This window comes from Cuculus canorus, chromosome 3 (assembly GCF_017976375.1).
Source record: "Cuculus canorus isolate bCucCan1 chromosome 3, bCucCan1.pri, whole genome shotgun sequence".
NCBI classification, from domain to species: Eukaryota; Metazoa; Chordata; class Aves; order Cuculiformes; family Cuculidae; genus Cuculus; species Cuculus canorus.
Window position 1 is genome coordinate 53,571,491 of NC_071403.1, and position 24,042 is coordinate 53,595,532.

The 24,042-nt window shown below is 37.8% G+C and overlaps 1 protein-coding gene across 8 annotated transcripts in view; it reads left to right on the forward strand.

The window, feature by feature from the left end:
- The window catches only part of EPM2A (EPM2A glucan phosphatase, laforin), a 40,667-nt gene that overhangs the window by 5,775 nt on the left and 10,850 nt on the right, over positions 1 to 24,042 (forward strand). For all 8 annotated transcript variants that reach the window (XM_054061170.1, XM_054061176.1, XM_054061172.1 and 5 more), the window contains one exon: positions 8,374 to 8,548. In XM_054061170.1, the coding sequence (XP_053917145.1) occupies positions 8,374 to 8,548 (175 nt within the window). The remainder of the gene's footprint in view (positions 1 to 8,373; positions 8,549 to 24,042) is intronic.

Here is a 24,042-nt window from a genome sequence, read left to right on the forward strand (position 1 = left end):
GTTATGAGTAAAAGTGGGTATATTTGAAATCTAATACTCAGTACCTCCTTAATGAATGGAGAGAAACTTTTGTTTACAAAGTACAATAGCTCCTTGTATTTTTTTTTCACCTCCCCTCAAGACATATACTTAGCATGGATTATGGTAAAGTTGGTAGCAAGTTTTTCAATACTTCCTACCTGTATGTCTGCATTAACAAGCAAACTACTGGAGAACAGTAAAACAGCACAGAGTTGCTCATGGAACTACAGAATCAGAATAATAGAAATAAGTATGTACACATTCATTCATTCATTCATTCATTCCTCTGGATTTGGCAGGTGTGTGCCATTTCCTACTCTGCAGGGGTAATCAAGGGCCAACTGACTGCTGTGAGAGCAATTAAAGCACTTGTGGTTATAATGGTAAAATTACAATAGCTGCGTTGTTTATGCAAATATTTATTTATTGTTTTTCCCATCATCCACTTCACTTCTCACCCTTCACTTCCAAGTGACAACTGCATGCAATAAAGGATTAAGAACTTATTTTCAATGGCCAGAAGCTCTGAGACGTGATAAGTAAAGAACTGGGATATACAGTACAATGCCATAGAGTATCAAGCATATCAAGCGGTTAGGAAGACTGTATTACATTATACATGTTGCAACTATCAGGCATTAGTCTATCATCTAAATTTCCTTTATTCTTATTTCCACCATCTGTCTGAGGAGAACCTCTTTTTCACATGAGATGGATTCCCTTTTAGTTACTTTTCTGTGGTTTAATCCACATCACTAGACTGGGCATTTGGCTAAAACCTCTTAGTATAGTGGCAGCTGTTGCTGAGGAACACTGGTTTCTAAGCAGACCTAGAGAGAGAAATAAAGCACGTTTTTGAAAGTTGCCTTTGAAAAATCTTGTTTATCTGAGAAAACAAGAAAAAAAAAGCTGTGTTAATTAACAGCATTAAGAGCTGTAAACAATTGAGTTCTAATTCTGGTGCAGTTTTTAAAAATCTATAAAAAGAATTCTCTTAGGAGCAGATGGAGAGAGTAAGAAATCTTGAATTCAGCCTGGATTTTAATAGATTTAAAACTTGTTTCCTTGGTTATATATATCAAGCCCTAGCAAATGAGAAGTTGAAACAGTCTGCTTGAAGTCTAGTACAAAATAAACGTGATGCAGCTGGTTTTATGCTTTTTTGATATCCCTTTTGGGCTGGCAAATGCAAGGAAATGTTTCTGAAAATTAAACCAGTCATGAAGGAGGCATTAGTGAACAATTACTGTGGCAATTAACAATTTTGTCTTACAGCGATATTAAGTAATACAAGAAACTCAGCTACTGTTTTCAGAATCTAAAGGGAAGGCAGTTTATGGACAGCAGAAAAAGTTGCATTAAAAAGCAAAGTATTTGTATTAAGCATAAAAGTAAGTGTTAATACATGACATACAAAATTAAAATGTATTACTTGGTGCTGTTTGTCAGAGGCGTGAAAATAAAGGGCATCTATTCAGGGGTCTTCCTGACACTTTAGAAAGGTGTGAGTCCAGTCTAAGAGCCTGTGGCAGACTTAAACTGCCAAAATACCTGACCTAGCTCAATTCCAGCAAGGGGAATTCTGCCTCCCATCTCTGTTTTTTAACAATCAATAGCAATTCAGCTTTGGTGGGATTGAAAGAGATCCTATTTCAAGACAGCAGAGATTGAATTTTGTTCAAACAGTTAGGCAGCTGAGAGACTTCAATGAGAGAATCTGGTGTAAAGGGTAAGTAAATTTGAATATTGTAAATGTGGTGCTGAAAGTCCAATTAGGGTAATGTCTGATAATGACACTATATAGCAGCACATTCAGTTAAACGTGAGAATTGCATCCAATACAGGACTCGAGGTTTTCTTTGTTGTAATATGGCCGTGAAGAATAAGCAAAGATTTTTAAATCCTTCATTTCAGAGATTTTTTTTTTCCATGTTTCCTTTAGTTTCTATTAATTTATTATTTTTTTTTTAAAATCTTCTATTCCTCAACCCCCCACCCCCCACCCCCCCCGGCCTTTAGAATGTTGATAATGCTTATGATGTTATTAAACTATTCCAGAGGGATTTCTAAGCATGAACTCAAGAAGTTCTTTTAGCCTGTTAAGGGATCTCATTTAATATTTCAAATGTAATTGCTTATAATATTTAAGCATACTTAAAATTTTGACTTGGTGTGTAAAGCCTTCTGGTTCATGCAAAATTTACGACAAAGATTATAAGAGTAAGTCTTTACTCGTACTGATTTGTAGGTAGGTGATCTGAAAATTGCCTGGCTGCTTGCTGCTTGGATTTGTTAGTTGCTGTTGAAGCTAATGGGCATATCTGGAGTCATCTAAGTAGCCCTGTGTTTTCCCAAAGTTAGCGGTGAACTGAGAAATAAACTGACCTTGCAGGGGTTTGGAAGTTTGCGAGTGGTAGGTCTTGGCTTAGGGTCTGGCTAAGGCAGGGATGAGAGGGACAACACCTTGGCAGCTGCTACTGTGCCCTGGAGTTTTCACATACCTTCCCTCCTACAGTGAAAAAGAGGAAAAAATTAAAACTTCCTGCAAGGTATGCAACAAGCCAGTAACTGGGAGAGCTGTGGCTGAGCTGTACACCAAGTGGCTTTGCTGCAAAGAGCTCTGCAGAGACAGTGGAAGAGGCAGCCTTATTTTTCTTTGTTCATTCATGTTTTTTTTGTTCACTGCACTTAATGATGGTGAGAAATTTCAGTGACCCAGATTTTTCTCATTATCTTCTAAGATGAAGCTGATAATTTCAGCAGTGTGGCTCTTCCAGAATATTATGCAGTTGTCCTCTGTGTCAAGATGAGTCTGCGCTGTTAGCAGACTGTTGGATTATACTTTTTTCATCCCTGCAGTACAGATGTAATAAAGTACTAACTGAAAGGTTTTCTTTGTGTGCTGTCACTGTTTGTGAAAAGCTCAAATTTCAGAAGATCCTCTTCTGCTCCCTGCTTACCTTCTTCCAGTCCTTGACCTTCAGACATCTTTTTCTTACTTTCTCCATCTTCACCTGTTTTCACTTTGTTTTGTCCTTGTCTTCATCTTTTGCTGGTGCCATTTCTCAGTTATGTGGAGATCTTTGTTTTTAATCTTACGTTTGGTTGTTTGTGCAGTTATCTTCCTTCATCTGCCACTTTGATCATCTTTCATATGATTTAAACCAGGAGCCATACATGCTGTCGTGCAGATTTTGAAATACCCCTCTGTGAGGCTTGAGCTGTAAGCGGGGCTGCAGCTTGCTGTGTTCTCCAGCAGTTCCTTATCTGCATCAGTGGGTTCCACTGCACAACCATCTGCAACAGAGAGAGCAACAAGTGGGTTGCAAAAGCAATGAGAAACTTTATAAATGAATACCTAGAAACTAATTTGTACTTTCCTCTTTCACTTTGCTGTGAGGAGTCACAAAGGTCAAATTTCAATAAAATCATTCTTTACCTTGTTGAAGCAAAAACAGTGCTGCCGCTGTCAGCTAAATTAGGACCTGTATCTTCTAATAAACTTTTCCAAATTCTTTTTGTTCTTTACTTAGGAAAGTCCATATGATCAATTAACAGGAGGATTAGTACTGTTCAGACATGTAACTTGCCCTTCTTATGGTTAAATTTCACATATTTTCAAATGATTGTGTACTTGCTTGCAAAAAAGGTAATTAAACCAATGTTTTGCCGCTTGAAACAATATGAATAAAAAGATGAAGAATACTAATTTAGAAGTGATTTGGGCTGTAAAAACATGTTTTCTGTTGTGTATTGCCCTTTCTCAAAGGGCATTTGTGCTTGTTTTCTGCAGATGAACAGGTGAGTGGAAAAACAGATGTGATTTTCTTTGCTTTACCCCTGGCTCTAGGAACAGAAAGGTTGAACTACTGTTAACCCCCCCCTCCCAATATTAATACATGTTAATTTCATATGAAAAGTGTCTGGAAACCAACCGAGTAGTCCATGTGTGCTGTGAGCAACGTGTGAGTTCTGAGACCAGTGCTGCTGTTGTCTTGCAAATGCTGGTGAGGATGCGTGCAGCTGCTATCTCTGAGCAGGGCATGTAAATGGGAGTTGTTGTGAGTTCCTATTCTGGAGGCCAATGGAGTCATACCGAGTTTATTCAAATTATCTTGAAGTCTTCATACAAGGATTGGGTAAGCTTGGGAGACTAGTTGGTGTAAGGGGACAGATGTATTTATGTGCATCATTTATGTACTGAAGGATTCCTTTTGGTGGGAATTTTCCTTGCACCTCTTCTAGGGATTCTGCAATGTGCCCATGTTCAGCACTGATGTGTTTCAAGCTGTTTCCCTCGTAGTGGAGTGAAGTCTAGAGTACCCACCTTGTAACAGGGGTGTAATGTCCTCCAATCATTCAGTCTCTTCTGAGTGGTATGTGCAGGGGACTGGCCAGTAGTGCACACTTTGTTGTGGGTAAAGATGTGATGTGCACTGGTGGTCTTGGGAGCATGTTGGATTGCAGAAAATGTTCTCTGTGCCATGCAGGTTGCTGATGTAGAGGCACCCTGACAGTCGTCGTTGCCTGGCACAGTCAGGATAGCCTTCCTAGCTTGTAGACAGAACCTTTCCAAGCTTTAGGTACAGATACTAAACTTCAGTGAAATGAGCCTGCAGTTTTGTGAAATGCTTTGTGCATTTGAGAAGTGAGTAATAAAGCTGAGTTTCTGTGGGGAAGGGTTGCTGAGTCTGACTTCTCAGGAAGTCACTTAGAAGATCCAAATGTGCAGTGGCCTTTCAGATAATGCAAAAAACTGGGACCTGTAGGGGAAATAAGTGCAGTAGAGGTTGGAGCAGGCATGAAAGCAATAGACTAGGAAGAAGGCGATAGAACAGAAAGGGCTGTAACACTATTGTGATGCACCAAGAAGAATCAGTTTCTGCTGAGCTTGATCCCACTGGCTTCATTGGTTGCTCTGTTTCCTCACAGACCAAGCAACCACACCACACAAACAGTCCTGGACCAGAGAGAGAGCAGGGAAGCGGGTGGTCTTTGATCTGTGATGCTGTTGGTTGCTGCCTGTAGCTAACACCCTGCCCTGTCCTAGGCAGGGTAAAGTCCCCCTGCTGTAGGGATTCAAATCCAGAAAGGATATTGCTTGACGTGTTGTGGAAAGGGAGAGGAGAGTAAGTCTTTCACTTAGTGTGCCAGATTTTTATCCTGATCTGACCTTGAAAGCTTTTTTGGTTCTTGGCACGAACTCTTCTTGTACTTGTGCAAAGTCTTGGGCCAGCTCATCTGAGTCTTGAAGGTCAGGTAACTACCTGACGAAGGAGGTGCAAGGAGCCTGCTCCACCAGCAGAAATAAAGGGGTTGAGATTAAGGCATGTTTTGCCTGGATGTCCCTCATACCATGAGGCTGATGCACCTTGCTTCAGACAGAGGAAACTCATGAGGAAAGGTTTAAAAAGGCACAGGTGGAAAGGAAGGAATTGAGGATTATGTAGTTAATGATTTCTGCTCATCACCCAACCTGTGCCCATCTTCCTAGCTGTATACATTCTGCAAATACACAAGTATACAACAGAACATGTAAGTGATGCTAATTATTTTGTGTTTAAAACACGGTTTATGATCAGTTACCTTGAATGAAAGTTGGTATCATTGTCTGACTTGTTTTTGTATTAAATGACTCTGAAAGATAAAAGTTGAAAGAATTCAATCTTTAGCCCTTTTATAGCATCTCTAAATTATAGATGCGTTCTACATTACTTTTCCAAACTTGTCATCTGACTCTACTCCTGAAACTGTTCCCTTGCATTGCTGTTTTATGGAATCCAAGATATTTTGGGTTTCCTGTGACAAACTGTGCTAGAGGAAGCATCACGTGAACTGATAGGACAATTTTATCTTTTTTTGAAACTTATTTGTTTAATGCATCTTGTGAAGCAAACAGAGGTGAGAAGCACTTATGTATCGTTTGGGTATTGTCTGGGTAGTGAGATCCTGATCATTTGTGGTAATTGCCTTCCTTCATAATTCTTGCAAGGTGAACGGAAAATTTAGCTTCCTTAACAGCTTGGTATGGTCATACCGTTCTCTAAATTAGTATTCCTTGGAGATGGAAGCACTGTCCAGTTCCTGTCTGAAATTCTATCACTGTGTTTGTTGAATATATTTTTTAAAAATAAATTAATATAAATACACAAATGAATAGGTATACGCTGATTATATATTCATATACATTTTTTTGCACAGACATCGTATTTCAATGAGAGGGTTGTTAATTCATAGATCAGTATAAAATGTAAGGAGTAGTAAAGAGCTGTGCAGTTGTCATGAAAAGTGCTTTGCATGCAAGCTGCTACTATTTACCTGAGTATTGCAACCAAAATGGAAACATACTCTTTGAAATTCTGGTTTGACTGTATGCTACAGCAAGAATTTGAGGTAGTGGTGCAGAAAACTCAACAGTGATAAATAACAATTAGCCAAGGAAGCTTTTCAGAATGAGATTTGACAAAACCAATTTGAGGGAGAAAATGAAACAAACGTCTTGTAGCAATTGACTCTTGGCCCTGCATTCATGTGTGGTGTCAAGCTAAGGTAAGGGAATGAGTGACGGTGAAGGTGGAAAGGTTACAAGGCAAGGAGCTTACTGCCATTTAAGAAGGCAGGTGGTAGAAAAAGGAGAAAAAGAGTAAAGAACTAAAGCTGGAGAAGAGGTTGGCAGTAAAATGGTGACTAACAAGAGGACATGCACCTCAGGCAGCAGCAGTTGTAAATGGCAAAGCAGGAGGTGTGCAATAGACTTGGAAGGGTTAGGTTAATTGTTGGACTTGGTGATCTTAAAGGTCTTTTCCAATCTAAACAATTCTATGATTCTTTGAGACCATAAAGGTGAAGAAGAGTAAGGCTTTGTTGTCTTGTAAAGATTTTGCTGAATATGTGAAGTCTGTTAAGGGTCATAAACATCCCTAGATTTAGTTACACTATTCTATTTGTTGATGTATACTGCTGTCTTGAAATATTGTTTAGAAGTGGTAAGAGTGTGTAGAAATGTGAGATAAAAATGTAAGATATGTAGCTTCAGGAGCTATACACTGATCTTGCTTGCCTATTTATCAAAAGCTGTCTCGTACTATTGTGCATGATACACAGTGGTTCAGCAATACAGAATGAGAAAATCAGTTTATGCTTAGAATTTTTTTTTGGTAAATAATATTTCACAATTATGATAGGAAGTGCTGCATGTCATCTGGAAATAATGAGATTGTTTGAGCTTTACTATTAAATGTTAGTCTTACTTTATAATCATTGCATTAATACATCTCCCCAAATGCTCTTGTTCTAGCAAATTTCCCTAAATGTGCTTGGGAGCTGGTATTTACATGCGGTGTGAAATTAAGGATATTCATTTGGGCATAATTTTACTGAGAAATGTTCTAAACATCATTAATAATGTATATGTGTAACAGGTTTACGTTAAAAACAAGCCGTAGACTAGGTTACTTCTAATCTACACAATAATTCCTACATGACAATTAGTATTACAATAATTATGTAAAAATGACTAAGGGGGAGGGAGGGAAAATATACATGTACTGAATTTTTGGAGGCTAGGTAACCTTTTGATTGATGACACAACAGCAGCCCAACAGCAATGAAAACCTGTTTCAGGCAGCAGGGAAGGCAGAGAAGCAAATAACACATCTTGCCTGCCCCATTTTACTTTCTGACAACTGTCCATAGTGATGCACACTTCTCTGGTCCCAGGAAGAGGTCCTCATTGCTGCCAATTGCAGGTTGCTGTCTACCACCTGCTTGCTTTTCTTCTTTGGGATTTGATGCCTTTTTATGTTGGTGTTTTTCTTCTTGAATCCTTAAGGTGGTAAGGACTCCACTCTCACCAGTCCTGTCTTTGTGGTTTTGCCTTTCTGATCTTGCATGGCTGTACTCTGTGCTTTCTCTAAGGTCTCTCTCGTGGTTTGGCAATTTCTTTAGAAGTAAGGCTGAGGCATGGTGATGCTGCTGTGCTGCATCACAGCTAGACCTTGTGCCACAGCAAGCTGAACTCCCCACAGAGGGAGGTCACCCAGCAGAAACATTAAACACTCAGGTCATGTATTCTTGAAATTTTAAGTACCATGATTTATGATTTGGGTATCTTATACAGCTTTAATTCTTGTTAAAAATAATTTGCAAAAATTTATTTTAATGCTGACTGTTTACTTTGTGGTAGTGTTCTGTTACAACTGTTTCAGGTGTTAATAATGTGTTATAAGAAATGCAGTTTGAATGGGCAGCAAGCACCACTCCTGGCCTTAAATACTCAGTTCACAGGTTCTGCAAGTCTTTTGGAAAATTTTCCGAATATACAGCTCACAACTGTCTTTTCTTCTGTTCTAGGTAATGGACCGCATCATGATCGAAGTTGTGTTTATAACCAGAGCAACATAGTAGATGGAGTTTACTGCCTTCCAATAGCACACTGGATTGAAGTGTCTGGACATACTGATGAGATGAAACATACAACTGACTTCTATTTTAATATTGCAGGACATCAAGCTATCCATTACTCCAGGTAAAAGAAAAGCGCAGGGCTAGGCTGGTGTCAGGTATTCAAATAGAAAACTATAGAGACAATGTCAGCAAAATTTGAATTTGAAGTGGTGGATGGTAGTATGTAAATAACAGTAAAGTTTGACAAAGATTCAACACCTCTTTGCAATTGAATGTCACTTTTGTCAATAAAAAGGAGAGATTCTGAGTTCAAGGAGACCAGCAGCCTGTCCAGGTGTGTTAAGTCACATCATATCTGAAAAAGACTAGTGGTAATTTATGGATAAATTTATGAGTAACTGTAATTTTCAAATGGTTGTCCACATACACATGTAAGTAAGTATGTACGTAATGGGTTTGGTTTGGGATTGTTTTGCTGAAGAACCAATTCTGGAAACAAAAAGAATATATCTAGCCTTAAAATTTTAGGGGTATCACATTATTACTCATGTGAGGCAGGAACTGTACTAGTGACAACTTTAATGGATGACTTCTGTTTCTGGGCATGCTTTTTAAAAAAAAAGTATTAAAACTTAGACAAGTCTTAAAATGTTAAATGTTTGTACTTTGGTGCTGTTCATTTGGGTCCATTGCCTCACCAGTGAAGCATCCTGGCCTAAATTAGGAGTCAGTAAAGCTTAGAGAATGCCCACCCTTTAGTGCTACAGATAAAGCAGAGGCCGTATCTAGAGCAGCAGCCTTAGCACTGGTGGTTAAGGAAGTGGCACTGAGAAATCTGGGACCATTTGTAACTTTCTCCCCATCTCCAGTCATGGATGTGGCGGCAAGTTTGTTGATTGATAATGGATGTGTGAATGCTGGCAGCCCTGATATGCCATGTGCAACTGATTTTGGTTACAGTGCAGTTGGTGATCTCAAAGGGATGTGTATTTTTTTAATAAATCAAACCACCTCATACTTTCATTAGGTCTTAGCTTTGCTTTGTGTGAAGTTCTCCAGATTACCATCTTGGCTACCCTAGGCTAACTATCTTGTCTCCTCTTTCTACTCTTTTGTCTCCACCCTCCCCCAGGGTAGGAAGCACAGTTGTCTTTTTCGTGTCAGAGTTGCAGTGTATAAGGGAAAGATCTCCTTCTCTTGGTATCTTTTGGAATACTATGGATTCCTAAACACTGTTAGGTATATGTAGGTATTTGTGTGTTTTAGTACCTTTCTGCTGAGACCCCCTCAGGCTGCATACACACCTGACAGACTGTACTGTTATCTGTATCTTAAGCATCCATTTCCAACACCCTATCAGAGAGAAGATCTTGTTTATTCCAAAGCACAGGCTTGTCAATCCCAAATAATCTTCGCTTGGCAGAGGAAGTTTGTGAGAAAGAACAGCTGTCAGAAAGTGAATATCTAAGCACCAAAGGGAACTTATCTTACTTTCCAGAGACAGCAGTGATCCATTTAATACTGCCTTATCTGTGTGACTATATGTTTCTAAGATAACATAAAAAAACACAGATTAAACTAAAGAATATTGGAGAAAATTTTCTGAGTTATGTAGTCTTTCCCAGAGGAGGATTTCCTCCTCTGTTTCCCTGTTTGCTCACACATAACTTCATTGCAATGTAACCTTACATGTACATTCTCAGGTTGTAATTCTTATCTCATTTCTTTGAGCTATATTAAGTGAGCGTACCCCATAACAGTCCTGTCACTTTTTTTTTAATCCTTTGATGTTATGCAGCCTTAAATGACTTCTTAATTATTAACAGTTGGGGGCAGATTCACCATTCTTCTGGTAATAACAAAGCAGCCCAAAAATACTGGCTAATTAAGATTTCATATTTTTTTTTGGCAGAGCTTCTGAAGTGAGCTGATGAAAATGCCTTTATTTTGTAATGGATTTATTGAGTCAGAAGAGTACTGTGGAGCTTAATATCAACAAAAAGGAAAAAAAAAACCCCACAAACTTCCCCCAAAACATACCGAGGTAGTCCCTCTGCCTGTACAGTTAAAAGCTCAGCCTATGATTGGATTGTAGGTATACAGCTAAGGTTACTTTTCCCCGCACTGTAATGAAGGCAGCAGTATGACCAGGAGCTTTTTGACCACGAATTCTGAGTCCTGTTGACATCTGTAGGATCTTTACAGAATGGTGGCAGCTGGAAAGAAATGATTTATCAGTGAAAACTTCTGATGTGAGACGCTGTAGGTTGCTCCACTTAAGAGGATTGCCATGTGCAAATTAGCAGTAGAGGAAAGTTTGTCTCTGTCAAAATAGCCTCCCACCTGAGCCCTTGGACTCATTTTACCTGTAGTCTGTCTAATCACAAGAATTAGAAACAGTTGTTCTGAGCTTTGCTACCACCTTGCTTCTTCATAAAACATGTGCTTAAACTTTAAATGGGTTGCAGAAGGATGATAAGGGCTTGCTTCCTGCTGTTGTCAAAAAATCAAGTCTGAATTAGGCTGGGCTGATGGCAGTGCTTTGAGAAATCAGATTGTTCTCATTTCGTATAGATGTATTCACTCATAAATGAAGTGAATTCATAAATGAGTGAATGAATTCATGTTTAAACTTAGATTTACAGAACTCACTTTGTGTTTGTCATTCAGGTTGGAGAGTATATGATGCATTGTTCAAGAATAGCAGAATTTGATTTAATTGTTTTTAGATGTGAAATGCCCACAGCTACAGAGTCATGAGTGATACCTCCATGGCATTAGTGTTCACTTGTTCTGGACATGTAATGACACACATCACCAAAATATGATTCATGAAAAAGTAATAGTCCCTTTTTCTTTTGTATTAGGTATCACTGCAATAAGATGTCTTCAAATTGAAGGAGAGTTCACTTAGGACACAGTAATTTTCCAAAGGAAATTAGGATTATTATAGTCTTTTCTGGGAGAAGATTACTTAAATCTGGGACACATCAGCTCTGTTTCAGTTCTGTTTGTGAAAGGTGTAACTCCTAATTCATAGGAGTTATATACATTAGTATTTATATAAAAACCTCTGCAATTCTCAAAAGAAAGGCTTTGTGTAAAGGCAAGAGAGGGACTGACACCAGAAATTACAAGATCCTTAAATAATGTGTTGGAGACAATGATGCTTGATGGCAAAATTAGGTGCTACACCTAGAGGAAAAGTGATTTTGTTACAGCTTTCTGTTTTCAAACTAATTTTAGATCCCTGAATCCACCCCCGGTAAGTAGTGAATTCCTATAGTTTTTGCCTACTCATTTGAATATGATTCATGACCACCACCTCTTCATGTTAGGGCACATACTTTGATGCCATCTGTGTTGTCTAATTAATAATAATAAGCGTTTCCAGTCTGTTGTCTTCAGAACTATACTTTTATTCATTGTGTGTGCTTTTTGTGGGTCATATCTCTTACATCTGATGAAGAAAAATATGTACATACTTTGCATGTAAAATGCAGCTGCATTGGATTTTGTAAGTGGATTCCTCAGACAACAATGATAGCTAATCTCTAAATGATGTGAAGTATTGATATGGCTGCTAAACATTTTAGAGGAAAATACACCATCAGCTTTAAATGTAAAAGAATGTAATGGGGGACTGACTACATGACAGTAGCCGTGGGTGCTGACAACAATTTTTTGAGGTACAATTTTTATAGTAGCTTTTTTGCACTTAAATGTTAAGGCCCTTAAATGTTAATATTTCATGATTATGGAGTGAGTGGGATTGTTCTGTAACTGGACTTGATTGAAGTTGATTAATGTGTTACTAGCATCAGTATATACCTCTCTATCTTTTTGCTTAAGACAACATAAAGGAAAAGATAAAAGAAAATAAATCTTTGTCCTTAGAAATACAATTGTTGTTCATTTTTTTCTTGATGGTTGCAAATTAAACTTAATTTATGAGGTAGCATTTACAACTGCTTTCTAGCTGGTTGGTAAGAAAGTTTCCTTTGGTAATGTAGGTTATAACCTAAGTTAAGTGTTAAGTGGGGATAATCAGGAAAGTCACATGAAATGTGTGCTCCTAATTCATACTAAAATGTTAATGTAGATAGATGAGTGGATGAGCAGTGATCCAGGACAAAATACAGATGCTTCTTGTTTACTTTCTGGAGGCACTGAAGCAGTATTGTGTCAATGAATGCTGAGTTTCCTTTTATCCATAGTAGTTCTCCTTTGAAGAAAATGAGCATTTACTGGATTGACATGCATCTTTCATTGGGGTGGAAAACAGGGTGCTCGTTGAGTATATTTTTGTGTGAGAATCACTGGAGAAGGGAAATAATGTAACTTCTGTTAATTTATTTGGGTTTTGCAAGGTGCATTTATTCCTATTTGAGTATTAAAACATTGCTGGGATTGATGAATGTAAAGATATATGTAAAGGCACGTGTGGTAAGGCTCAACTTGGGATTAGTATGACTAAATTTGTCTGTCTATATACAGCAATTCAGCTCACTGGTGACTAGAAGTCTGCTTTGAGGTGAATTGAAGAATTGAATTGGTCTCCAAACTCCACTCATGATCCTGATGAGACCTCTTGTTGATTTGTAGTGAGATATTAAACATTCTGTCTATTTGCTTGAATGTTGATATCTAGTGTCTTTTGAGATGCTCTAGAGTTTATTGTCTGTCATCCAGCCCCCGCATGACCGAAACATGGTACATGTTCGTAGATAACCAAGTCTAGCTGTCTTTATCTTGATCTTGTATCCCATATCTAGCCTGTATTAATAAATAATGTCCATCTCAGTTCAGTATGAAGGCAGAATTACCTTTGAAATATGCATCTGGAAAAAATATAGGAGAGAGGGGGAGTTATTTATTTTTTTTCTTTAACTTCTCTTCTGATTTACTGGGTTTAATTCATCCACAAAATAAAGTAGCCTTTTGTTTTAAGTGTAATTTTGAAGTAATTTTTTTATTACTGAGTTATAAAAAAAATGCTTTAAAGAGGAAGCTGTCACAAAAAAAACCCACCCTAGAGTGCATTGAACTATGCTGCTGTAGTAGAAAGCTGAACAATACTTTATGTCTATGTTATGCATTAAGATGTGATAATATCTATGGAGATTACCATAATTAACATTAAAAGCTGAGAGCTAGCTGTCCCCTGTGCCTAAAGAATACTTATGGGACTAGAGAAAAGAAAATGAGCTCCAGAACAAAAGTCTTCAGTTCTATTCTCATTAAAATAATCCTTATTAAAAATGCTTAGCATCAACAGGAGTTTGGCCTTTGATTTCAGTACTAAGTGCTCCAACTCTAACGTTATCTGACCATTTTATACATTAAATAATGAAAATATTCTAGGCCCCATTTTGCGATATGTTTATCCCATAAACTAGGACATTTGACTGCTTGTTTGAATATCATTTTATTGCACTGAGCTGTAGTCTTAAACTAGTTAAGTTAGAGCCATAATTTACTTACCAATGGGATTTAAACCACAGAATAGGTAAAATTTTATTTTTTTTGCTCCTTGCATGTCTTAATTTTTTTCTGTAATTTTAATTTTTTTTATTTTTTTCTGTAACTTTTATTTTTTTTTCACAGCTGAAGCTGTGAAATGCTTTTACAAATTTGCTGTGAAGAAAATGTTTCAAATCAGTATAAGAAGCAACCTTTAAGCACTTCTTAGTTTAAATTCTTGAAAATTAGGAATGAGTATGAGGAGATAAAAACTAGAGTGGGAAGACAAGCATATTATGAGTTCAGAACTTTACACATTTTTTAAATCCTTGTTTACATTTATTTAATTCAAATCTATGCCTGTATCGGTTAAGAAATGCGCTCCTCTTCCACTTTTGTTGTCCGTACAAAGTTTCTCCTTTCATTCACCTAACAGTGGCTGAAAACTTGAACACTGATACTGCTTTTCTAAGTTTTGTGACTTTGTGTGTGCAGGATGGCACATTGCTGGGATAACCTACGACAGACTGTTGGAAAGTTAGATACAAATCCTAATTCTCTGAACGGTGCACAAGAATATACTTAGGATGTGCCAGTCACAAATGATGGTGCCTGTGTGTTACTGTGGATGAACTGGATCAAGGGAACTCACTTTTCAGTCATTTTGTTTTTCTGTTGGCGAATAGCTGTTGTCTGCGCTGCTTCAGTTCCCTCACCGTGACCTATCACCTGAACACTAGAAAGAAGCTTGAAATCGGAACTCCTGGATCACAGTTACTAATTTCTAATTGCATTTGTTGTATGTGCCATGGTAACAAGCAAAATCTGACACTTAAATGGGTGCTGTAAATTTTGCCAGAAATAAAAATTGCAGAGCTTCTAGATTAAAGATTCTTGCATGACTGTCATTAGTGTTCGAATTCCCAGTAGTATTTTACATGCGGTGAGGGGTCTGTTAAATCTGATGAATGGCAACAAGCCAGCATGCTGCCAGGTTTATTGTGTACTGTAGTGACTGAGGGACACAAAATATTTCCTAGACATTGGGATGACACTGTTGAAATAATGGCAGATGAATGGTAAATTATTTCTGTAAATATGATAAAACTAGGGGAGGGGATGATTTTGGCAGCAAATGGAACTGAAAACTAGCAAACTGCGAACTATTAATATTTTGCAAATGGCAAGCATCATTAAGATTCACTGGCTTTTTTGAGTGTCTTCTCCCATTTCTATAAAGCTATACTGCATGTGGTCAGCATTATTATTGATAAACTAATAATTTGGACTGTTCATATATATAGTCTAAATAACATAACATTTAAAAACTTATTTTATGTGGAATTTTACATTGCTTTAGGTTATAGAGAATTTAGAATAATTCTTCATAGCCCAATAAGGGCAGAGACTGCTGATGTGTGGATTTTAGTTTTGATGAAAATCAATACATTTCTAATGAAACACAGAATGTTTTCATAGTTGAGAAGTTACTGAATACCCCAACATAGTGCCTAGCACTCATCTGTACTAACAAGAAATGGCTTCCATAGCACCTTCATTACATCTTATTTGCCTTTGTTTTACTCCTCATGAGGGAAAGCAGGGTTGTGAATATCTTTCCATTCCTTATCCCTGCAAAGAAAGATAAAGGAAATCTTTTAGATGTTACACATCTGAAAAAGCTGTTTTTTCCTAAATGCATTCTGAATCATATTCATATGTCAAGGCCCTTCGAACCATCATGTGGCTCAGCTGAAGAAGAACCAGTTGGCTTCCCTAACCTTTGGAAGTGATAAGGTAAATGCGATAGCTTCCTGAAAGTATTGCTAAAAACCTTAAAGAGTAATACCCCCCAGGCAAAAAGGAGCTTTTGCAGCAACAAAGCTCTTAATGTACTTCCACCTCAGATGTTAATCTAATTCTGTTCAGTGCCACTGCTGGACTATCAACAGATGCATGGCAGCAGGAGAAGGAATGGGACCACAGCAGGAGGTCTGGTGCTTTGTAACACCACATTAGCACAAGTCTCTGCAGGGCAGCAATTATTAGATATGATATTCCTTTGGAAACTGTACTATTTAAATGCATAAATTGAGTATGGCTCAAGGTGCTTCTAGTCAGCTTGGTGAATTTGGCAAATCTTAAATATTTTTTAAAATAATTTTGAAAAGTTGATAGGAAGTCCGTAGCTGAGTTGCACTGAGTCTTGTGACATGGCAGAAAGAGAGGCAGCTGCAAAGCCAGCTGCTGCTTGATGGAAAGAAAGGGGTGGCTTTTTTTTCACGTCAGGAACTCATGGCTTGCAAGGTGTTTTAGAAGGAAACCTGACAGTTCAAATCAAAAAATCTAGTAATTTAGTCAAGTGATTTCCAAACAGGGAGTGGCCAACGGGACACAACAAGCTGAAGGGGAGCTTAACACGCTGGCTGAGTAGTCTTGTGAGTTTTATCTGGGTGTTTTTCCAAATTTTTCTTTACTATTCTGCCATTCATACGTGGCATTTGGAACAGGCGTTTGATTGAGAACTATTTATGTAGGGGATGATGGTTCAGGAATGAATATTTTGTTAATAAAATTATTATAAGCAGAGGCTGGCCATTGATGGCAAGATGAGCACCTTTCGTCAGCTGGCTGGTAATGGGTAATGTTTGCTTAAAACCACTGTTGCTCCTTACAGTGGATCTTTTCATAGGTGTGTCGCTGCTCAAAATTATTTCCTTACTTCTTAAGAAAAACTTACAGTTCTGTGTCGTTCTCAAAGCAAAAAACAAAAGGAAGACTGGGAACCCTACATGAAAAAACCTTGAGGAGCAAGCATGTTTATTTTTTCTGTTTTTCTCTGTGGGATATAATAGGAAAATGTGAATACTCTAGTAAATATGAATTTTATGTGGGATATCACTGCTAGGGAGCAAAAACTGTTGCTAGTTCTAATTTCTCTTTCCATTTTACTGTGCCTTCCCGTCCCTTGTCTGTATTTCTTCTGGAGGTCTTCAGCCCTTTTTCCTGCCTTTTTACTCTTTAACATTCAGGCTGTCAGGGAGAGAGTAAAGTTCTGTCTCCATTGGAAAGCAATTTACTAGTGTTGCCGACTGCGAATGAAATTGACTGAGATTGTGAAATCCTGGGCAATTTAGCTCACAGCCAGGATGACGGGGAAGGGGCAGCATTGCTCTTTCACCAAAGATGATGCTCCAATTCGCTTGCAGTTATTTCTTTCCTCTTAGCTTTTACATGCATTTATTAAGTGCCCTGTAATTGCTGGCATTTCTTGATATAGTTTATCTAAAGATAGCAAAAACTTTTTTTTCAAAAGCAGAGATTGTATACTCGACTTTATTGCTATTTATTTACCATGAGGGAGTGAATGCAAATATTTGGTTGCTATTGAAAGAACTTCACTAAAACAATTCCATAATTTACAACTGACAGACTTGTGTTTGCAGCATATACCCACTCTGCTTTCCCTTCCCATGGGTTTTCACAGGCACAACTGCCAGGGCAGGTCGGCCCAGTCAGCCTTCACCTGACTCTTAGCGAAAAAAAACCTGCAAAATGAGTTTTCAGTTCCCAGATGTTAAAGGTGACACCATCAGATAGTTCATTAACACCAGCTGTTTTGGTGTTTGCTTGCTCAGTTAGACTGTATTTCTGAAATGGGTAACCCATAAGTCAGAAAAATCTGAAATAAACAACTGCTTAATTGTTTCAACTCAAATGAAACAGCAGAAGTGTAAAAGATACGTCATTTTAAACCATAGCAAGCTGAAGCTATGAAGTTGTGAATCCTACCTCTGTCTTCATTAATTTTTTATAAATGCTGAGAGATAAAAATGTAAATTTTCATGCTTTAATGCTCTAGACAGTCACAAGATAAAGTTTTAAAAAGCTCCTCCATATAGTAATATGTAGAATCCTACTAAAAATATAAAAAAGATTTCTTAGAAAGGAAACTTGAATGTACCTCTAGTTTCTTTGAAATTTGTCTCAGAAAAGTAAGTATTTTATTTCCCAAAAGTAGCGAGAGATTATCAAATTACTGCTGTATTTTCACATATATAATTTTCTCTCTGCAAGGAAAAAAACAAAAACCAAAGAAATAATCTGTGTTTGTCTTCCCAGGGAACATATTAAGAGGCTGAACTCAAAATCTTTTGTTCTCTACTTTAATGCTTGTACTTTGGGAAATTTAATTTCAGGGAGTCAGGTACATAATCTCTGCTACTGTTCAGAAGTTTAATGTATGTCCTCTTGTGAACTATGATAAAAATTGAGTCAGATGTCATAGACATTGCCAAGTTATAAGAAATATGGATTTCTCCTTTATTGGTTCAATAGACACTATGGTTTGTAAGTTTAAATGAAATTACTTTTTTCTTTCATGTGAAAAATCTAATAATAGAAAAGATCATCTTAAGCACGTAAGAAGATGAAAAAGGAGGCATATACATTTCAGATTCAATACAGGTACAAGAAAATGTGTAATAAAATCAATAATGAAATAGAAACCCTTCCCTTCCCTTCCCTTCCCTTCCCTTCCCTTCCCTTCCCTTCCCTTCCCTTCCCTTCCCTTCCCTTCCCTTCCCTTCCCTTCCCTTCCCTTCCCTTCCCTTCCCTTCCCTTCCCTTCCCTTCCCTTCCCTTCCCTTCCCTTCCCTTCCCTTCCCTTCCCTTCCCTTCCCTTCCCTTCCCTTCCCTTCCCTTCCCTTCCCTTCCCTTCCCTTCCCTTCCCTTCCCTTCCCTTCCCTTCCCTTCCCTAAAAATATGTATTTTTTTAGTACTCGTTCTTTCTGCAGTCTGGCTGCCAGTTTGAAGAGTTGGCTGTGTGCAGATCATTCCTAAACACAGCATAAACTACTGATTTCACTGCAGAAGGCTGAATTGCTCAGATTCCTGTAATAGTGGGTTGCTTTGATCTGGTGAGGTGAAAGGGGTAAAAAGCTTCTCAAATATATTTGCAGTCTGCATAATAAGGCTGTTCAGTGTGAGTAATGTTTTACAAATTCACAAAGTCAAAGCTCCAGCCCAGAATGCAAACACGTTTATATAAGCTTTAGTAATAGGAGATCACTTCAATATATTTATTCAAATGCCTGCAATTCCAATTTCCAAGCAGGTGAAATGATATTGCTAGAAAAAGAAAGAAATCTGATTTAAAAAATTGGCAATTTTAAAAACAGACAATTCTTGTTGATCTTTGGGCTCCAATGAAACATTGCTTGTTCGTAACGTTTAGGTAAAATGATTTTTTTCTCTTTTGACATCCAAGACTTGTTCAAGAGATCCCACTATACTTTGCAGTTACATGATAAGAAGACCTTTTTAGGTCCTTCAGGGGCCTCTCATTAACTCTGTTACAGTCTCAGCCTCAACCTTTCAGACTGGCAAATCATCCACCAGGGTTATTAATTTTATGTTTATAATCTGGTAACCAGGTATGTTAGCAAAAATTAGGTTTTCTGACACTTTTATTATGGTAGCACCATGCAGCTGTTTTCCCTTTGATTTGACTTTGTTGTGGGAACGTATTGTTTTGGGTATTTATGTAGCTGATTGTGGTGATGCATTGATTCAGTTTTTCTCAGTATTTGTAAGAAGTTCTCCCCCAGCCTCTGGTACTCTAGAATGTATCTGTCCTCTTTAAGATTAATATAAATGATCTGATATGGGCTTAGAAATTCTGGATAAATATCCTAAGTGGAATGAACACAGATACAGAGCCCGTCAAGCTGTATTTTGATGGTACCACAGGGGATGTGCTTCTTCCTCTGGCTGTTGTGCTTCTGAGGAGATGCCAGCATTTTGTATGTGTGCATATGCTGCCATGTGCATCACAAGACGACCTTGCAATAAACTGTGCTTTGCAATTATGTAATTTTCATGAGTATGTACTTGCTTCTGAAGCAATAAAAGCTCTTCCATTCGATCTGAAATGCTGCATTTTGAAAAGTGTATCTATTATAATTTTCGCAGTCTAGATTTCTAAGCAGCTGCTAATAAGTAAACTCTGAAAGAAGACATAAGATGATTTTACCAATGATTCCTGAAACTTCTCAGGCACTAACTTAAATTTCATCTGTTGCGTTTTAAGTCAATTTTGTTAAGATGCTTTAACTTCAAGGTGCCAGCAGTGGCATCATTCCCATTGCTAAGTGTTAATGTTAGAAATTCTTATTCCTAATGCTGAGAGATCCATGGCTTATTATGATCTGGCTTAGTTTAGTAGCCTGTTGTTCTCATGTTTCCAAGTATTCTAATTCAAAACAAATGGGAATGTTGGCAACCTAACAGAGACATATGCAGGAAGTAACCATTAGCAACCATGGGTGCATGAGGCGAGATTCTATAATTGGAGCATTTAAGCATCCTCGCAAGCCAGGAGAGGAGTCATTTCCAGGTTGTTCAGTACATGCCTTGGAACCTGTTCCTCTTCTCAGGCTGTATTTTTGTAATTAATTAATTAATCGTTTGCTTCAGTTACTGTTTGCACAAAAGGAATTACGAGAAGAGTCATTCCCTACAAAGGCAAACCCTGCTTTCTACTGCATCCTGTCTGCTCCTTAGGCATCATCAGAAGACTTGTGCGTGTGTTTGAAAATACAGTCTGACAAATTCCTATAAGGCTAGATCTGGACATACTGTCCTACAAGACATTAGTGTGCTTATGAATGATTGCTTACTTATCTTCACAGTAGAAATACACAGTGAAATATGACATAAGATATTTCACTTCAAATACAGGGAGGATAAAATTTTATCTTCCATAATTTACTTTTGCCATGTACATAAAGTCTTGTGTGACCAAGTTATTTTAGATCATATCTAGAGTAGAGATAAAATAGAATATAAAAAATGTATAAGATATAAAGATACTGGCTTTAAGCTTTTTAAGGTGAGTGAGAGGGGAGAAGAGTTTATAGTGTGTTTCTTTCCTGTGTATATTCAAATGTACTGCAAGCTTAATGAGAACAATTCCATTGAATTTACTGGAGCATGCACGCTTAACCTAGAGAAAAAAATAAGATAAACTTGTTCTGTTATTGTGTCAGAAGAACAAAGATGGTTTACAGTCCCTTTTGCACTTCCATTCCTCAAGGCGGGAAAGGCCTGGAACATGTTGTAGTCCTGGTATGGAAATGGTTAGGTGTATCAGGCTGGTTTATCTCATCTATCAGTAATTGACTTTTAAGGTAATGCTGCAATCCCTGTTAATGGAGATTCATTGCCTCTCTTGTGTTGCCTTCTTCAAAGAACTTTGTGGTCAGGAGATATCCCACAAAAGGAATCCCCAAGGTTTCTTGTTAGAACTTTACATTCTGTATGCGTCAGGGGAGGAATAAGAATAGCAAATTTGGTTTTGCAAACCCATTTAAAATACAAAATGATGTAACAATTGTTTTTGTTTCTGTCAGGGATTATCTAAGATATGCCTTCATCACAAACTGCAGTGAAAAGCAGAGATACTTAAGCTAACTTGGAATGAGTTGAGGGCATTTTCCGTAGGCAGTGGAGATTTTATGACACAGAAGTTGGAACAAAATGAATTGGCTTGCAAGGAAGTCTGTGCTACCATAGCTTGACTACTTCTGGTGTCTGAGATAGACAGCGTAGTTAAATGAAGTCTGAGAAAGAAGATCTATTACTATTTGTAAAAGACATTCAGGAATTAGTATAAAGGCGGAAGAAGAATTATTGAAATTGAACCTTCTTTAAGATCAAACAGATATTAATTGCTTCTGAATTAATTTAGAGTGTAAATTAGAACAAGGTTTCTGACATCAAAGGGATAATGCCTGAATTCTGGCATGACCTTTCAAATAGGACAGAGAGGACAAGGAACCTAAATTATTTCAAGATGGAGCTTGATAAATTAATATAGGTAGTGATCCCAGAGATGGAAATAAAAGTTTATGATTATAGCATCATAGATCATAGGCTCAAAGAGACTTCAAAAAGCATCTAGTCCATTTCCTTGGTCTAGCTGATTCTCAATTATATTTAGATAATTCCAAGTTTATCCAGCCTGACCTTAAATACATTCTCATCTCAGTGATGAAACTCTACAGCCCAGTTATTCTTCCATTCAATTACCTCACTATTCGTACCATTGAAAAGCTTTCTTCATCTCAGCTTAAGTCTTCAAAGCATAATTTAATCGTTCTTGTCCTATCCATGGCAGACTTGGAAAACCAGTTAGTATCCTGCCCCTTTGTAGCCATCTTTTGGGTGGATATAGCAATGTGCTTGGAAACTCCTGCCTTTTTCCCCAAAATCACACAGTGGTTGAGGTTGGAACGTCTCAGTATTTTCATTTTGATATCTAGCCTCAGTTCTTCATGTCTTTTCTCTGAAACTTGTCTTCTAAATCTGTGATTGTTCGGTACTCTTGACTGGGCTCTTCCAGGTGTTTTTCTTCCTTCTTCCCATTCCTCCTGAAGATGGTCCATGAGTACTAAATACAATAGAGGTGTTATTTTGTGACTCTTGGGCGTAGTGGTACTGCTTATCTATCTGAGTAGTACTGCAATTTTCGCAGTGTGGGATGTGGTTTACTTCCCAGTTGTCTAGGTGTTTTCGTCAAATATGTTCCCTGCTATGGTAGAGTATAGGATCCTAGAAATGCCCTTGATCTCTGCACCTATCCTTAAGTTTTTGAGAGTTTCTTCTAATAAAGCTCTTATGCTTCTTGTAAGGGAATCATAGAATATTTAGGGTTGGAAGGGACCTTAAAGATCATCTTGTTCCAACCCCCCTGCCATAGGCAGGGACATCCCACTAAGTCAAGCTGCCCAAGGAATATTTGGGGTTGTTGTGGAAGGGGAAAATGGGTCATAAACAGAAAACTTTGTGGATCCATCTGGACTAAACTTCCCTCATGTGATTGACTGTCATGTGGATCCTTCTTGTCCTGTACCCCTGGTGCATTCAAAGCTAGGACAGTTCATAAAGCAGACAGCCTACAGGCTTCCCCAGAGTCAGAAATCACCAGAGTTTATGAATAATGAGGAAACCTGTGCTTTGCTTAGGCCTTAGCATGTTTTCTTCTTGTCTCATAACCTGAAGAGTACACCATAGCAGCTGCTGTAAATGCAGATTGGTAGGTCAAGAGGGGACAACCAAGCCCCTTTGTGCCATCAAGCTGATGCTATGGATACTTCCTCCTAAAACAGCAGAACCTGAGGGCAATGTACCAGTGGAACTGCTTTATAGCTGAATGTCTGGGTAACCTAATATTTCAGTTATCATTTTGATATTATTCTTACCTGTTTTCATTTTAGCACATTGTCAGCTTGAGGTCAAATTTTAATGGCTTATTTGCTCTGCATATTGGCAAATGAGGTAGTTTGATGCTACATTCATGCATAACTCTGTGAACATGGAATAAATGAGATACTATTAAGCATAACACTCAGAATTCAAGGGCTTGAGAAACTCTGCATATTTCTAAGCTGACAAAGTGTTGCTCTAAAGTGATAAAAGCAGGTGTTTCTTTTTCGTTGCCAAGTCTTCTCCCATGTGAGAGGCTAAATAAGTAGTCCAAATTACATCTAAGAAGAAAATTTGCCAGAGCTTAATTACTTTTCATCACAGTGCCAAATAATAATAAGAAAAAAACTAGCTTGAAACTATATTGTAGTCTGTTTAATTCTCCTCATTTAAAGCCCTGAGGTAGAAATTTTAACTTTGCGGTAAAGTGCAGTCTTTCAGTAGTAAAGCAGAACAAATTCATAAGCAATGACTTGTGCTCCTTCTGCATTTGACTTTTAGGTAAAAGCAATATTTTGTTCAAAAATATAACTAGTTTTTACAAGGTCTGCAGCTGTGTTGTTTCAGTAGGGTATAGTTTTATCATTAATCAACACTTGTCCCTGATGACTTCTGCTAAGATTATGGCCATTTATTCCATCTTTGTTGATAAGAGTGATCTTATTAAGCCTAGCTATTACATCTTTGTGTTCTGTGAGTTAGACATTGCTTTCCTACTGTGGGCAGTAGTGCATGTCTGCTTGCTGAGCAATTGAGTGCATCAGATTGTGTTAAGTCAATCCTACTTAAGTTAAAATTCTCATCACAAAGCCTCCATCAACTTGTCTTCTGCAAGGAGACTTTATCAGTAAGTAAGCAGAAGAAGGGATTAAGACCACAACCATTT